At 42.1% G+C, this 18,862-nt stretch overlaps 1 protein-coding gene across 1 annotated transcript in view; it reads left to right on the top strand.

The window, feature by feature from the left end:
• The window catches only part of LOC126404200 (glucosidase 2 subunit beta-like), a 190,452-nt gene that overhangs the window by 113,361 nt on the left and 58,229 nt on the right, over window positions 1-18,862 (top strand). Inside the window, exons 11-12 of the mRNA XM_050067256.1 lie at window positions 15,804-15,873; window positions 18,111-18,200. Coding sequence (XP_049923213.1) covers window positions 15,804-15,873; window positions 18,111-18,200 — 160 coding nt within the window. The remainder of the gene's footprint in view (window positions 1-15,803; window positions 15,874-18,110; window positions 18,201-18,862) is intronic.

Here is an 18,862-nt window from a genome sequence, read left to right as displayed (position 1 = left end):
ACCACAGGGCATCATGAACAATGGGTTTAATATGGTCGGAACAATGGGATGTCGGACCAATGGGCTGTCGGAAAAATGGGCAGACCCCGTTTTATTTGTGAATAGAAGATTACAGGTTAGGGTAGTACGACGCAGTTGTTTTGAGCGGAGTGGCGAGCGAGTGGAGCGGGATAAAATTTATGATGGAGCGGAGCGGAGCGAAGAATGCGCAGAACCAAGCGGAGCGGACGAGCAGCGCAAAGTGACAGGTCTGCGAGCGAGGAGCGGAAATTTTCACCCGCTCCACTCCGCTCACATGCTCTGATACCTTTACATGTAGAACAGAAAAGACTAGAGGCATCAGGCATTGATGACTACACAGTTCTTTCCTAAGATAAAATGAAACAAGATGAAACAGATTAATGCGATGATGAACTATTTATTTTTAACAAAAATAAACAATTGTGCAACAGCAGTTGAAATAGTGTGAAATGCTTCCACACAGCAGATTCTCTCCTTCGCCCCATGACATATGACGTAGCTCATGTCGCAATAGATTTAAAGGGAAAGGATTGCCGTAGGTATAGGTTGCATTTTCCGATACCCGAGGCATCTATTTTGATGATATCGGGGCCGATATTCGATTCAGATATCGGATCGATGCATCCCTATTCTATATCATGTCTCCATCTGCTGGTGGGCATGCATAAGATGATGTTAATTCCACTTTAGAAGAGACTTGATGAGCACTAAACTTAGGTGGGGAAAAAAGTGGATATATCAGTTTTGGTATCGGTTATTGGTCAAATTAGTTGTTACATATTGGCATATCGGATATCGGCAAAAAATACAATATTGTGCATCCCTACATTTTTCCAGAATCAGATGAGTTAAATACAAGACGAGATGGAAAAAAACGAAATTCACTCTGTTGATGTACTGTTGATAGTGCGATGAAAGTCTAATGTCAACACTATTTTTTTATGGGTAAGTGCATTTCCTTTAACAAATAAATACAAATTTCGAAAAGCATTTCTAATTTTTCTAAATTTAATGCATTATTACTCTTTTAAAATGGCATTACTTTTGGTGAAGAACCTATTTTGACTTGTTTAGGACTCAAAATTCAATGTTTAGGACTTGATGTTGGCTCATAACTCACCTGTCTTGACTTGGGACTTGAATGCAAAGACTTGAGACTTACTTGTGACTTCAGCAATGACTTGATTCCACTTCTGGTGAACAGTATTTAAGTATTTAAAAAAAACCAAAAAACAATTCTGACAATTTCAAGACAAAACGATTATTCAGCAAATCAAGAAAATATTCTGCTGACTGACTAATGGATAGTCAGTAGAATATAACCACTTTTGGTAAACTGCTGTTCAGTTATGCATCCTCACTAATACATATTTTTCAATGCTAGTCCTTTTCTAAACCAAAAGCAGCAAGGATAGAAATCAATACATGCATAATTTAAAACATAAAAGCAAAATTCCTTTGAATACAACCTGAAAACAATGATTGAATATCCCCTCCAGACACAGTAAGAACCCTAGATGGGCGATTACACAGAATTTTGTTCAAAACAATAAAATCCTCATTAGAAATGTAAAATCTTTCCCCATCATACCTCCAAGGTCTATTACAAACAGCTCCAGGTATTTGGTGAAACCACCAACACGCAGCATCTCAGTAACAACATGCTCATCAGAAACAATCAAGTGCAGCCGAGCCCAGCTGCGAAGGGAAAGAGACGTTTGTTTGACAAGACATTGGCTCGGCTATCTTTATCTCTAACCATAAGCAGAGACAACCACACACAGAAGCTCACAGGCAGTTTGCGCTCAAATTGTTTTGGGCACCTGTCATCCTCTATTATAATTAGCAAGTGGACGTCTAAATAATTGCCATCAGGCTGCGGCTGCTGTATCAGTGTTGGTAGCCAGAGCCCCGTCCCTCGCCGTTAGTTCTAGTATTATTTAAAGGGCCGACGCGCCTTCGCAAAGAAGTGCCCTCAGCAAAGTCTTAAGCTGTGTATTCAGTCAGCGACAGCATCTGGAGCGCTGAAAATAATTAACTGACACAAGAGGGTTTGGTGTTGGCTTCACCATTTGTTTTGTCCACACTTGTCCCTGACACACACACAAACACACACACATATGCGCTCACATACAGGCAGCTTTTGATCATAATTGTGACACTGCCAGGAGAGAGGGAGGTAACACACTCATCCCAGTAGGGATTGGGGATGGTTGTAAAAGTAAATGAGGCAGATGGGTCTGTCTTGAAATGTGGTGTGAAAAAAAGGAAAGGCTCCTTTGAGGAATAAAGACAGAATAGTTAAGTTGAAGGACTGCACTGGCTCAACTACAGTAGGAATAGTATAGAATAAAAGTGCAGTAACTTTATAAATCTGCATGATTTTACAAACCTACTATTTGATGTTTTCAAAGAAAGGTCCATAAATCAATAATGTATGTCTCAAAGATCTACATCACTGATGTAGAAGCTGCTACGTCCATTATTTTTCTACATATATGGTAGAAACTGATGGTAACTTGATAAGCAATGCAATACACAGCAGCATGTGCATCACGCAGAGCACCCAATTCTGCTTCAACTGTATGTAAACTTGTTGGTTAAAATGCAGGTGCACAACCATCATCCTCTCATTGTGTGTATGTGAGTGTGTCTCAGGACCGAGCTTGCTGCTATAAAGAGCTACGCTCCAGGGCCGGTGAGAGCTATCCCCGAGTGTATCGCCAGCCGTAGCGTGACGACTTGACTCACACTTGTCGTTCTCCCTTCTCCCTCTTTCCCCCCGATTAGACTGATGCAGTGTGGAGATGTATGTCAGGACTACACACGCACACACGTTCACATATATATAGCATACTCACAAAGAGCTGTTGCCTGTGGGAAGACCATAGGTCACCAGGCTTGTCTCCACCAACCCCCTTCCTTCAGGGGCATTGGAGCTGGTCGAGGTCAGTGCTGCTCAGCAGCGCCCTCGCTGCGCTGATAGCGGCGCTGCTTAGATTAGCCACTCAATGAGGTTCAGTTTAGTCCAACAGCAGCTGACACTAACAGTAGCAAACACACACCCTCTCCCTTCCCCCTCCTTCACATCACCCTCCCCTCTTACTCTCTGTTGTTCCACATACTACCTCTCTCACACTCATGGGCTTTGTTGTTATCTCACAGCGCAGTTGTATGTGTCAGCATGTCTGTGCACGTGCACGTTTGTCTCCCTCTCTTGCCTTCTAATTCTCTAATTTGTCTGGCATGTCCTGAAAAGCCCCCATTTGGATAGACATTAGCATAGCACCGCTTAGAGTGCAGTGGTGTCCACAGAGATCACTTCCTGTACAGAAACAAACAGGGTGGAGTTCCTCTGTTGAACTCACAGCATCCCCTGAAATCTCATCCTAAACAACCCGTGTCACTTCCACTAACCACCTATTATGATCCAGGCGCAAATTTCCAGGCCCTCTGGTCAGATGTGGTGTACATAGAGAGTGGCAAAAGGAAACAAAACAGCATTTATAGAACTGTCTTGAGTCTGAATCTCTCCACTGGTGTTGTTGTGTGAGGGTAGTTGCAGCTCAGTGAGCTCTAAGCCCAGCCTTTTCTGTGTAGACTATTTTCCTCGGTGCCTGCTCAGCAAGCGCTCTCCGCGGTGCTGACTTAGACGGGGCAAACTGGTGCTGTCCATGGTGCTATCATCACTGGTCCTATTTCGCTTGGTCCTCCCTGAGCTACAGCTGACTGTGTTAGCTTTTGTCGGCTCTGTCCTTTCTGCTAGCTCATCTGTTTCTAGCAGAGTGCACGCCATCCACAGTGCTAACGCTGCTGGTTTGAGCCCCGGTGCAGTCTGAGCTGCCCAGTAACCGCTAACTGCGAGCAGAGCCAGTGTCTGCCACAGATTATAAGCTGCTAACTGCCACCGTGGATCCATTTTCTGAATCCTCAGGAGCGACCTTTTTTTATACCCGGCTCATATCCTGCCAGTTAAATGTGTACTGGGAAGCAGATTTGTCATTGCTCTAAGTTGATGGGCTCTATCTTTGTGCAGGCGCTGTGGCTTTTTCCTGAGGTGCAGTGAGGATTTTCCCAGTTCACTACTTTGGTGACTCACTGTGCGCTGCAGTAGGGGGAGTGTCACTTGTGGCTTAGTGGCACCCTGCAATTTCTGTTGACCACATTTTGTCTTGTGATCATTTTAATAGATGAGAACCGAAATTAAAGACACTTACTAGACATTTGGCAATTCCTCTTTTATTGTTAAAGAGATCTTGTTCATTTCAGTGACATTATTGATTCTGCTTATCAGTCTGATTCCACACTGATTCCTGATTAGTTTTCTGTATGGGAAGCAGTGGCATTCATGCTCTGAGTGTCAAAGACATGGCATTCCTAGAACGTATGCCCATATTGTGGAGACAGATGTTTCAGCATTTTACTGGTGTCCCCACCCTTACTTGAAATGATCATTTTAAAGACATGACAAGCAAAAATGAGGACAGTGTCTTCCTCACTGCCATGACTTCCTCTTGTTGCAAGTGTTCTACAGGATGGAGGCATGAGTTTGACATCATGGATTTGCAATGTACTGTTAGAAAGACATGCCAGCATGAGCAAAAGGAATTAATAAGCCCTGAGGCATACAATTCTGATGGATCAAACAATTTGAAACTGCTTTTCAAATGGAGCCAATTCTAGATTTCTATCCCTATTTGCTATACACTCACCGGGCAGTTTATTAGGTACACCTTGCTAGTTCTAGGTTGGACCCCTTTTGCCTTTAGAACTGTTTTAATTCTTCAGGTCGATGATTCAACAAGGTGCTGGAAACATTCCTCAGAGATTTTGGTCCATATTGACATGATAGCGTCACACAGTTGCTGCACATCCATGATACAAATCTCCTGTTCCACCACATCCCAAAGGTGCTCTATTGTCTATCATCAACAATGCTCAGGTAGGCTGTGGTGTGTAAACCATGCTCAGTTGGTACCAAGGGGCCCAAAGTGTGAAGAAAGAAGAAGAAAATATCCCCCACACCATTACGAGATGGTCTTCTGCATACCTTGGTTGTAACCAGTGGTTGTTTGAGTTCCTGTTGCCTTTCTATCATCTTGAACCAGTCTGGCCATTCTCCTCTGACCTCTGGCATCAAAACTCAGTGGATATTTTCTCTTTTCCAGACCATCCTCTGTAAAGCCTAGAGACAGTTGGGTGTGAAAATCCCAGTAGATCAGCAGTTTCTGAAATACTCAGACCAGCCTGTCTGGCACCAACAACCATGCCACGTTCAAAGTCACTTAAATCACATTTCTTTCCCATTCTGATGCTCGTTTTGAACTTCAGCAGGTCGTCTTGACCGTGTCTACATGCCTAAATGCATTGAGTTGCTGCCATGTGATTGGCTGATTAACTATGTGCGTTAACGAGTACTTGAACAGGTGTACCTAATAAAGTGGCTGGTAAGTGTATATACATAAGACATACACTCAGAGAAAACTTTTCATATGACGTGGTAAAGCCCAAGAATGACTGTGGATCAGTGCTAGTGCATGACTGAACAGTCGGGGGGAGGCTATTGTGTCATCCAAGGGGCAAGCATAGTTACAGCTGTGGAGTCCACTGTGTTATTTTTGTCATGCTACTTGTTTAGATGTTGCTGCTTTCAGTACCATAAATAAATTAGCTTTGTACATATGGGTTGTGTGAAGTAGGGTTCACTTTGATCTAATTTAGTGAGGTTGCATCTAAAGATGTGAGGGCATGTCTAAGAATAGTAAACTTAGAGGGAAGGAATAGCCATGTAAGAGAGAGAGAGATCTGGAGACTGGAATTTAAGGTGGTATAAGATGAGGTGTGTAGATGTGTAGCAGATCATAATATTATTCTGCTATAATGCTCTCTGTAAATGTGTTTAAGTTAAACTGGCTGCTTATTAAACAAGATTTTTGACTTACAAATGCTGGCGTGACAGCTCTCTCCATAAACCGCACTCCTACACCTCCGTCTCCCACGTACAACTGCTTCAACATGTCCCTCAGTTCACATTGGGGTGACCAGGGAGCTTTTCTAAGACAACGCATCTCAGCACTCAACAAATGAATTGGCATGTGAGGCAGCGGAGCTTCGGCGTGCAAGAGAGCGCGGGGATTGGCGCTCCGGCGGGTTAGAAACCTTGGCAAGGGCTGATGTTAATTAAAGGCTCTGTTCAGCACTTTTCAAATTAGATGTGAAATGTTAAGCAGGAGGGGTTTGCCATTAACGTGGTGCTCGGCGAGACCTCTGACCCCGGCTGAGGGCGACGCGTCCTTGAAGACATAATTGTGCTCACCTTGAGTGCTGGTTCGACAGAAGGAGCAAAGGAAGAGTCAAGAGAGGAGCAGGGTGGGAAAGTGTAGCAAGCTTCCCTTTGCTATAGAATGAGCCACTAGTATTTTCTCTCGTCTTCCATTAAGCTGTCGAGAGGTTGAAACGATTTGCCTCTCACCCTCTCTCACCCTTGTTCGTGTGTTTTGATAGCCACAGGAGGAATGTATTGGATTGCAACCATTTGAGGGATACACCAAATTAGCCCATTTTCACTTATCAAATGTTGGAAGTCTGATTTGAGCGGCTGCCAGCTCTCTGTCTCTTATGTTGTCTGAAATAGATTTTTCCTTTCCCAGCTCCTGAAGCTAACAGTGTTTGGCACCGTACCAAGATGATCCCAGATAAAGATATTTTATGAGATGGTGCAGACGAGTACTCTCCAGCGTGCAGCCCCAGTTATGTCGAGAGCTCTCTTTTGTCTGCACGTACTTGTCCATCACACATTTACTCCATTTCCTGCATCTCCTTGTATGCACGTCACATGACTACTTTAGCACACATTCAACCATTTGTTGTTTATTTTTAAACATGACTCCCTCAGAACAGGTACAAATCGATGTTTTTGATCCTAACATCCACATTTAGGCGAGCAAAAGCGATAAACTTGTCAAAACTCACGTGCGACGAGTGAGCAACCTGTCATTACCACATCCTGACTGTTCCTACAGCTGCGCAATCACCTATTGAGCACGCTCCCTCAGCAGACAGTTATCATCACTTACAAAACCATCAAAAGGGAGCATGTTGATTTGTACATGAGAGTCGCATCCTTCCTGCTATTACAGTATGTTGCAAGATGACAGAGTTACCCCGGAAGGGGACCAAGTCATGAGCAGAGGAGACACAGAAGTAGGTCAGCTCCTAGGCGTTTGTTACATCATACATATTCATAAACAGCACCCAGTTGTTGCAGAGTGAACTCACTCCACACAGGCTGTTTATTCTGTTCATTGGGCCCCCTTCTCCGTTTAAATGTTAAATAGTGATTACGCATCACCATGATAATATGAGCAATTGACTCTGGCTGCTGCATTTACATGCATTTTACCGCTATGACATGAATAGCATACTGTTGTAATCACATATTAACCCCACTTCCTCTCAGTAAGTCATGCGTTTAATCGAGTTTAAAACATCAGCAATCCAACATTAACATAAAAAACTCAGAACAATACTTTAGTTAAAGGAATAGTGTGACATTTTGAGAAATATGAGAGTTGTATGGAGATTGATATGGCTCTAGCAGCTAGTTAGCTTAGCTTGGCATCAAGACTGGAAGCTGGGGCAAACAGCGAGGCAGGCTCTGTTCGAAGGTAGGGGGGATGTTACTGGGAGTTATGTGCCAGACTGTATCTTGGCTGGGAGCGGGGACTCTGCTGGTTACCTGGCAACTTCATGATGACGATAAGACCCCAGGAAGTCACTGCTCGCGGCCAAGAACTTGTCCAACACATGACACCTAGTAAAACAACAACTTGTCATTCTTGAGGTATAACATGTTGATTAGTGAGCTTCAGAGGTGCTGGTAGGGGATTTGTGTCTTTCAGACAGAGCGAGGCTAGCTGTTTCCGCATGTGCAGTGTTTAAGCTAAGCTAAGCTAACTGGCTGCTGTTTGCAGCTTCAGACAGATATGAGAGTGGTATTTATCGACTACTTAAATTTTAGCAAGGAAGCACAAATAAGTTTATTTCTGTTACTATTCCTTTAAATCTCCTCTAATTTGTAAGCATTCAGATGTTTAATTTCTAACTACATCTGTTACTTTACGGTTACTTCTATTATTCATTAATCTGTCATTTGTTTTTATTAATACAATTATTTAGTCCATAAGATGTTGGAAAATAGCAAAAGAAATACCCCTAAGTACAAAAATATTCAAGTTACATTTGTATGAAAAAAAGAGACAAGTAGCCAAACATTTGTGAGGCTGAAATATTTGACATTTCTTCTTGACAAAACACTTAAAGGGACAGTTCACTCCAAAATCAAAAATACATGTTTTTCCTCTTAGCTGTAGTGCTATTTATCAGTCGAGATTGTGTTTGTGTGAAATGCCAAGCGTTGGAGATTTTGACCGCAGAGATGTCTGGCTTCGCTTGAATATAATGGAGCTAGATGGCACTCAGCTTGTGGTGCTCAAAGTGCCAAAAACATAAGTTTGAAAAACTCAACAGCAATGTGTCTTTCCAGAAATCATGACCGAGTTACTCAAGATGATCCACAGACCTTGTTGTGAGCAGTTTCATGTAGGAACTATTTTCTTTTTTCCGAACTACACTCGCCAACCATATCACTGCGCAGAAGGAACAGGCTTGTGCTTGTGACAGTGCGAGATGTAAACATTAATGGCGTCCTCCTAGGCTGAGCTGTCACATTAGCTAGATTTATGTTGCTTGGTAAGCTAACAGTAGGCGCACGCTTCCTTCTGCAAGGTGATACTGTGGGTGAATTCCACAAAAAAAGGGACATTGCTGTTGAGTTTCTCAGAAGTATGTTTTTTTTGGCACTTGGAGCACCACAAGTTGAGTGCCATCTAGTTCCATTATATTTGAGCAAAGGCAGACATCTCAACACTCAAATCACACAAAAACAATCTAGACGGAAAATAAGTATTTTTGATTTGAGGGTGAACTGTCCCTTTAAACGTCCACTGGTTAATATTCAGTCAGTTATCAGTCGGACTAATTGTTTCAGCACTAATTTGAGCCCTTTAAATGTTTACTGTTGCATGTAAAGCTTTATTGATTGACCCTCTCATTCAGATCTAGTAAAATACAATATGTATATATGTGTACCAGATAATACAACGTTCTTTTCTAATCATTACCATTCAACCATCTGATTGTAGTCTTATAATCAAAACACGTCATGAGTGGTTACTGATGCCCACCTTTCTCACTTTTGTTTTTATATAATTTGATACAATGGCAGTTGTGCGGTGAATGGACCCATTCTTAATTTCAGCGCGTCCTAGTCGTGCTGCTGCACTTGTCCTTCAGCCGCTGTGGATAAAAAAGAGAGTTGCAGGAGAGTGTGGGAGACTGAATACAAACTGAGTCAGTCGCAAGGCTATGAATTGCACTGATAGTTCAAAACATGATGCTATTTCTGCCAGCTACTGTTATTCACTCAACCCTAATATAATCAGACACTCCAACACAACGATTATGCAGGGGGCGAGATTGACCTCTTCTCAACTCCCAGCAGCCTGTGCTACAGTTTCAGAATCATTTGTGAGATTTGGATGGATAAACATACGGAAATGGAAGCGTAACTATGTATTCAAATGGAATTAATTAACAGTCCTTGTTTTTGAGCTCATTTTATTTTAGACTTAAATGCGAGTATTCATTCTTTTTTTCTACCATGTAACACCTCTCATGTTACCTTTGTTGGATTAATTTTTGATAACATAGCTACTTTAAGAAAGAAAGGGTAATTAGCACCTCTGGGCGGTCATGTTTGATGCTAGCAGGTGGCTATTAATGCTATCGCCAGCCCTGTTGACAGCATCCGAAAGACCTCTTGTTCTTTGTTACCACCTGCCATAAACATTTCATTAGAAGAATCCTCAACCTATATTTTAGCCCTCCCCGCTTCCCCACTCTGCAGTCAGAACAAGTTCGCCGGTTGAGGAGAGAAACTGAGGGAAAACGGAGAAAATGGAGCTGGAGAGAGGGAGGTGAGGGTGACAGCGAGACTCAGAGGAGCTCATGCTGAAAATATTGAAGGAGAGGAGAATGTTGAAGTCAAAATGAAAAGAAAAAAAGGGGTTGATAGATGGGGGTGAATAAAAGAGGTTATGAAGGAAAGTGAATCGGATCCAACGTGGAAGCTTGAGCCAGTCTTTATTTTACAGAGCAGGTTTCACAGACAACAAAGCAAACTCCTACATGTGCCCGATAGCCGATGTAATCCAGCTAAAGGTGTCTGTTGCTTGTGTGAGTGTGAGGTTCAAGGGTGGCCTCACTGCATTGCCCTTGTTCTGTTAAGCATCAGTGCTGCGCACATTGCACCGACTCCCAGGCTTCTTTTCTTAGAGCTGCAGAGAAATTGCCTTGCTTATCGATCCATTCGCATGTAAACAGAGCATCTCTGGTCTCCGGCTCAAGGTATGTATGCACAGGAGATTTCTGACAGGAGATGGCATATACTATACAGTGTATTCCTCCTCTTCTTCTATTTTTGTACACAGCCTCTGTGATTTAAAAACCCTCTTGATAGCGTCTAGTGCTAAAAGTGAAGTACAGTAAACTGTGGAAGTGGAAAATGTCATCCACTGGTCAGTTTAGCTCCAACTTGAAATCTTTTGTCCGACATTTTCTATATGAATATCTCCTACGTGTAGAGAAAGTAGACTTTTCTTCTTACAGTATGCACAACAATGATTAAATGTTAGAATCTAAATGTTGAAGAGCCATATCGATTTGGTTTAAAAGATGTTGAATACAGTACATTAAAAAACAGGCTTGTGCAGTTGAGGGGACAGTTCACCCAAGTAAAAAAAAAAAGTTCTACAACTGTCCCAAATAGCATTTTAGGTGCTTTGAAGCTTCACTGATAATTACCCACAAATATTTGAAGCATCAATGGGACGCGACAGGTACAGGGAGATGGTTGTGATAGTAATCAATCCTATTCATCTATGCTAATCAACCTCCCACACCTGTGCCGACTTTAGTAGGACTTAGCGCCGCTGCAATGTTTCTTTAAGTCATGAATAACTCAGACACCATGGGTCAAGCCTCATCACTAGATGTAGAGCAAGTGCTTCACTATAGTTGGCAGCCGTGGATAACCAATCGCAATTCATCTCACCTGTTCCTTGTTCTGGGCAGCACGGTGGTGCAGTGGTTAGCATTGTCGCCTCACAGTTAGAAGGTTCCTGTTGGGGGTTTTGAACCCTTCGGTGGGGGAGCCCTTCTGTGCTGAGTTTGCATGTTCTCTCAGTGTCAGCAGTGGTTCTCTCTGGGTACTCCGGCTTCCTCCCACAGTCCAAAGACATGCAGGTTAGGTGAATTGGCTGTGGTGTGAACGTCAGCGTGAATGAATCTCTATGTGTCAGCCCTGTGATAGTCTGGTGACCTGTCCAGGGTGTACCCCGCCTTAAGCCTGGTGTCAGCTGGGGTAGGCTCCAGCCCCCCCACGACCCTTACCGAATAAGTAGTTACAGAAAATGAATCCATGTTCCTTGTCTGCATCGAACTGCCGATATAATACTTGAGGTGAGGGACAATGACTGCGCAGAGAACGCTGATTTGGACAAATTTGAGCTAGCTAACATTGCAGCTGTCACACACCCCTTGTCTATTAGTAGATGGACGTTTCCATCTGAGCAATGTTATGGTTGATCGGTGGAGTTTGTTAGAAAGAAAATATGTATTTTTGGCACTTTGAGCACCACAAGCTGAGTGCCATCTAGTTCCATTATATTCTAGAGAAGGCAGACATCTCTACGGCCGATATCTCCAACACTCGGCAACTCACACCAAAACAATGTGGACTGATAAACATCACCACAGGTAAGAAGGAAAATATGGACTTTTGATTTTGAGGTGAACTGTCCCTTTAATTTATGTTTGCTGTGATTGTAATGGCATGACATCTATTGACCGTATGACCGTTAATCTAATCATTGCAGTCATTCAACCATAAGCATGAGGTTTTTTGGTATACTGTACATCAGCCTCAGGTTATGAATGGCTGACTGGTGCAGAGACTATTCCAGAGGCTTTACTCGCCCTGTGTTCACTGCTCTGGGTACTTCTGCACGCCTGGCTGCTCCCTCAGTCTTTCTTCTCCCTCCTCAGCTCCCCCCTTTACCGTCACCACTCTCTCCATATACAACCGGGCTGCTGCAAGGGGTCAAATGTCACCCACTTGGGATTCTGCGTCTCCCTTTGTCATTGCTGAGCCTGATGATTGGTGCGTGTGTGTGTGTCTGCAAGTAAGAGAGAGAGAGAGAAATAGGGCAAGAGAGGGAATCTGAGTATGCAAGAGAGAACATTCTTGTGCGTATGTGATTTTCTGATGGAGTTTAAGGGGATCGGAGGTGGGTTAGGGACAGATCTCCCCTTCGCGGTGCTGTAAAAATAGCCATTACAGCATGGGAAATCACAGCTTGCCTCTTGGACACACCACATCTGTACATCGTAAGAAATAGGTGCTAAGGGAATTGTGCGGGGGGTATCTTTATGGGCAACCAGCTGAGACCACATGCAAGAAACATGCTAGTTGGTATTCAGACCAGGGCTGTGACAGCTTCCCACACAGTCCTTACCGCATATGCAGTCTTTTCTGTTGCCACGGCGCCGGGCCCCGGCGAGAGTTTCCTCGACGACAGAGATGAACCTGTCCACTCCCAGAAACCCCAGTAAATCCCCAGGTCCATCAGCGCTAGACAATTAAACGGGAGTCGTCACTTTTATTTTGTGCCATCGTCTCTCTCCTCGAGTTTTCAGCCTCTTTGTTCTCATGTAGTGCTGCAGTGAAAGACACATGGTTCACCTATGAATGATTCTGTGAAGAGTGATCAATAACAGATAACCAGTGACTTGATCAGATGTCAAGTAAAGAAGCATACGCATCACATGTAGGTGCAAGTGTAAGTTAAATTTACAATGATATGAACCAATAAAGGGGCAAACCTTCAAATTGAAGAGTCAGTAACTGGCAAATGTTTTACCTCTTCGCTGATAAAAAAAAAATAAAGCTGCACTTTACTATTTTTATATTAAAGTGGACCCATTAAGCTTCTCCTTATTTTCTGTCATATCCTCCTGAGACCCATACCTTTGTTTGGTATGCATTTTTAATTTATCCTAGCTAATTGGGATCAGTTGGACCCGATAAGTATAAAAAACGTAACATTGACAACGATTATTTAGTCCCAGCATTCTTAACCAAGATGACAATAAAGTCTCACTGTCCTCAAATGAGATGACAATAAATTTCCCAGTGTCTTCCAACGAGTACTTCCTTAGCAACAGTGTCTAAGCTTGTAACTGTAACTGTTGCTAAAATCGGTCAAATTTGTTGCCATATCAAACTACAAACATTATTAATCATAAATAAACAATTTTCAACCATATAATTTGATCAGATTTAGTCCACTTTTGTGACGGGATCAGCTGCAGACTGACTTGGCAGAGATGGCTGCCATCTTGTTTTTACAAGGATTAGCATATTATGCTCTTATTACCACTATATGGCACGAAAAAGTGTCCACGAACAAAGACAACAGGTCTAAGTAGAATGTCTATGTATATGGTCAAGTAAAGCCAGAATGTGAAGCCCTCATATGAGGACACAGGGTCTCAGGTGGATAAATACAATGTTACAGTGTCAGATGTGCATATTACATTAACAAAATATGAAATGATGAGTTCACACATAAAAGTAATCCCCAAAATCAAAGGCTTCAGACCGTTCTGAATATTGTGTTTCCAAAGTTTTTTCTTCATGAGGTCAGCTAGTAAGGAATTTCTTTATATGGTCATGGACTCCAGGCACATTACTCCAAGCGTTTACATTACTTAGCCTACATGCTTCATGTAGCGGTAAGATAACATCAAGAAAACATTACCTTGGTTGCTGATGTTTATTTCTCCCAGATTTCAGATCATATTCCTGCTGGAACTTAATGTTATGTTTGGGAGCTTTTATTGGGGATTTTTAATGGGAGAAAGTGCAGCTATACACATTAATTCCCTGGCTTTAAGTACACGGCTACTTTTAGCTACATGCTAAGGTCAAGCAAGAATAATTGTGGTTGCTTATGTTGTTAATTTCTCCCTTATTTCTAATCATATTCTTTTTGGAACATGTCTGGTTGTGTTTAAAAGCTTTTTTGTTGATCTTTAATGGGAAAAAGTATGGCTATAGACACTCATTCCCTGGCTGTAAGTACACTGCTACATTTAACTTTATGCTAAGGTCAGGGAAACATAGTATTGGTTGCTGATGATGTTAATCTCTCTGTGATTTTGGATCATATTCCTGTTGGAACATGTTCTGTTGTGTTTTAAAAGCTTTCATTGGTGTTTTTTCACGGTAGAAGTGTCGCTATTCCCAGTTACTGTCATTCCCCTGCTGAAATGAACGTGGAAAGATGCTAAGAAATAAAAGACCTGAAGACGCTGACCAATCAGAGCAGACTGGGCTTTTTAGCAGGAGCTCTCAAAGAGACATGCACTAAAATGGAGCATCTCAGACAGTGGGTGGAAACTGGTGCTCCACTGCAAGACAGCATTAGGAAATGGACGGTTTTTTAACATTAAAGCAAGTAAACATGTTCTTGTAGAAACCAAAGAGAAAAAAAAGCTGTCAGTACTGTTGTAGCTTTTAACTGGAGTTTAGTTTCTCTCCTGCGTCCTGTTTTTACCTTAGGTTTCTGCTTTATTTTACAGTTTCATGTTCACTATCAGCTGTATAGAAGTCGTGTTAAGTTACTGCTGATGAAAACCCAGTATTTCCTGATTGTGCTGCTTCACCATAAAAGCTTTTACATAACAAAATACTAGGGATTTTTATTGTGAAGAATCTAAAGGAAATGAAATGTATTTATTACCGAATTAGCTGAACTTTGTTAGCTACAATAAAAACATGTCAATGTTGGATGAAGAGCTGCAGACGACAGGCTCTTACTGCACCTCTGCAAACAGCTCACCTCCAACAGGTAAACTTCTTACACCTGCTGTGTTGTGTGATGGAAAAACGCATAAAGATAAATATCGGGACCTGAAGTTGTGAATTAGCCCGCTGCTTTTAAACATCATCAAGCCCTCATCAATTAAAGACACATCTTCACTGTTGGGCTGATGTGCCAAGTCAAACCAAACCGAGCCAAGCCAGCACATCAATGTGGAAAAAGGGTACATTTAGCTGCAAAAGAGCCAGATATTTCCCTCAGGCGTCACTGGAAACTAAAGCAGAGCTAAAAGTAGAATGAATACTGGCTTTCAAGTGCCCTGAAAAATATGCAAACAACAGGGTTATACAGATAGACCTTTACTAACTGTTTCATTATGTTTCATTTTACCTGCCACAATCACTTAGAGGGTGTCGGAAGATCTCTAGCTGACACGAGTCTGACATATTGTCATACTAGGAACATATAAGTGTGACAAAGAGAGACAAACATATCATCACTGTGGCCACCTCTGCTGCTCTCACACTCCCTCTGACTTCTTTTCTCCCTCAGTCTCAGTTAACACAGTTGTCAGTATAAAGAGACTAATAAGCCTGCGGGCCTTTCAGCAGTTACCACACCTGGAAATAGAATTTTTCTGTTTATATGCAGCTCCTTGCTCCTCTCCCGTTCCTAGATATAACGGCCTATATTAAGTGCCCACTGTTTGGCAACACGCAGCTGTTGAGATGCAACAACTCCGCATTGTTAATTTGTCTGACCTTTTGTTTTGTCTAGCTGCAGAGTGGGAGGCTACCAATCTGAAGAAGGTAGAAGAAGCCTATGAGACAGTCAACATGGAAATAAGGTAAGGGAGGAATCCACAAAGAAATTAAAGTGAAGGTTAGCTGTAATTGTCACATATCTGTGGCTAAATCCTTAACAATGTGTACTTCATGTGGACGATGCCTTTGCCTCTCACATTGCTATTATAAGCAGGGTGGCATGGTATGTAACCAGGCCTTAAAATAGACTCCATCCGTCTGTGCTAAAGCAGTGAGGAAAGCTGCACAGTAATGAATTTGCACTGTGTGATACCTGAGGCTAATTTTAATGAAGAAAAACAAACGCTATTGGTTGCCTACTGTGCTCTGATGGTAGGCCTATTCCAACTTACTTTGAGAAGAGGAGTGTCTTCCTGGGTATGAATTATCCAAACTTCTTTGTGGCTTTGTTTTAAAGACAGGCATGGCACAAATTAGTGTGGCAAACGCTGTAATTATTTTGTATTATTGGAAAAAATGACCTGTCACAACAAATTAGCTGCGCACTTATGTTTCCATCCAGAGAATCTGTCCGCCTCAAAACACTGTATGCAGTTTTTTTTTTCTTTAAATATTGAGACACTTAAATGATTTAAATAGCAATCCTTTCAGCATTTCTAACTTAATATACAGTCACACTTAAACATGTGTGAGAAGAAGGAAAAAAAAAAACTTGAGCAGGTTTAGGTGAGAATTCATGTAACGTGCTTTTGCTCCCTCTCAGATGTTGTCACATTGCTCTGAGCCAGCTAGCAATAGCTGATAAGTAGCTGCTGTGGCCCTTAGGCCTGCAAACTGTTCATTACAGTAGGCAGAGACGAGAGCCAACCACAGAGATGGCAGTTACCAAAAGGTCAAGATTTCTTTCCCCTTAAACAAACGGCTGCATGAGGGGGAAAGAGGGGCGAAGAGCTGGCATGATTTCAGTTGCTCTATTTCTTCATTGTCCACCTTGCTCCAGTTGCTCCTGGTCAAATTACTCATTATCATTAATGCATGTTGGAGTATCCTCCATGTTGTCTTCAGGCCATGTCCTTTATCAGCATCTAGCGCTCATGCATTTGTGTCTTCATACCTTTTGGAACTAGCATGAAATTAAAGTCTCCTCCTTATTACTCCTTTAGCGTGCCATAAAGGGTAATTTCCACAAAAATTGACTCTGCGCATGAACGTTATGACCCCTGCCCCACAGAGAATCACATGCACACACAGTTACGTAACCTGCATTGCTTTTCTGACCCCGAATCACCCCCCCGCCCCCCACCACCCCTATGCCACCCTACCTTATCAACCTCAAGCGAAACAATCACCCTCTCTAAACATTTGTTAACCCCATTAGCAATTCTGTGTTATGAATATGGAAATAAGGCCCTGTGCACCGTTAGAGATAGGGCTCAGTTCCCTTATTTGCGATTAGTGAAGAAAAGCAGCCCTCGCCAGCACAGATAATTGGAGACACTGCATAGAAATGGGCTTTAAAGGGCCACCTCATCAGCACGCCATCCAAGAAGTCAGTCACTAAAAGCAGCAAAGAAAATAAAGCTACATTGTCAGCACAGTAAGGAGTCATCTAGAAGTTATTAAAGCAGCTTGTCAGGGACTTAAAACAAATGGTGTACATCCAGAACGTTCAACAACACTTATTTCTCTCATATCGAAAGGAGCATTTGTGCTATGTTGTGGTGCAGATTTTGTACTAAAACCATTACATAACTTAAGTGTAGGCATATTTATTTATTTATTTGCTCAAAACTATACCACCAGTGTACTCTGTCTATTTTTGAGTGTCTTACTTTCAGGATAAACTTTTAATTGGCTTAAATGTTGCATTGTGTCTGATGTCAGTAATAGCTCAAGTCCATAACTCTTAAAAAAATCCATCTTAAAAGCGTACTTGACCCACAAAATTATCATTTGTATATCAGTTACTCCTTGCTTGTTACCTTGTTAGTAAAGAAACCTCTGTTTTTGCCCAGAGACCTTTTGTATGAGTGTTTTAAATAGTAAGATTTTAGTAAAAATGCTGGGTACTGACCATATAAAGGGAGAAATGAGTTTGTAAATGGATGCTTTGATATAGTTTTGCTGTTGTTAAATGAGGACCCCATGTACTCCATTTCACAAAGAATGTTTGTCCTTTTTGGATTCTTTGTCCACTGTGGACGTGAATGAATTCAAGGAAACATGGGGCGAGTAATCGAAACACAAATGGCCATTTTGCAAGTGAAGTATTCTTTGACGGTGAGCTTGTGGGCTAATATATTTGTGCTGATTTCCTCAGTGATCTCCGGAAGAAGCTGGCCATAGACTATGGACCAGATTGGGAGTTCCTGTTTTTGAACAGCCAGTGTTACAAGCTGAACGTATATGAGTAAGTACTGACAGAATTTATTACTTTTTTATTTAAATGGTTATTTTTCTCTGACTAGTCCATACCCATTGAGTGCACAGTTGCCCACGTACAGTTTCACATGGTGTGTGTTTGGGATACAGGTCATAGGAAATTGCAGATTAAATAGTCAACTGAACCCATTAAGCAGAGCAATGTATTCAGACAGAGTTTTTGTGAATTTGATAGTACGATTGCTTTATTCAAAGAACAGTAGTACCATTGCCAATAGTGGGATAGTTAGTGGGCTAAAACTGTACATTAGTAGTTGAGGTAGCACGTTGAAAGGCAGATAGTTAAAGTGTTTATATGTTGAATTGACTTAAAAGTGGGGCGCACTGGTAGTTCACATGGGAAAGGTGCAGCTAGCCCTTGTTGCGGCGGTGAGGGTTGCAATCCGGCCTTCGTTTATTTTTCTGTTGTTACAGCGCCACCCAGTTGCCAATTAGAGTTAAATTTCTCCAGTCACCTTGAGGCATCCTGTTCTACATATCTACCAAGTTTAGTAAAAATCGATATGGCGGTTAGGCCTAGATAAGAAATTAGCTCTCTAGCGCCCCTATTTTGTTTGATGGGGTCAATAATGGAGGGGTCCCCTCAGACTATGTTTGGTCATATGCCTACAAAGTTGCGTGGTGATTGGT

This window comes from Epinephelus moara, chromosome 17 (assembly GCF_006386435.1).
Source record: "Epinephelus moara isolate mb chromosome 17, YSFRI_EMoa_1.0, whole genome shotgun sequence".
In the NCBI taxonomy this organism is placed as follows: Eukaryota; Metazoa; Chordata; class Actinopteri; order Perciformes; family Serranidae; genus Epinephelus; species Epinephelus moara.
The sequence above is the reverse complement of the archived record's forward strand: the minus strand, read 5'-3'. Positions and strand labels throughout refer to the sequence as shown.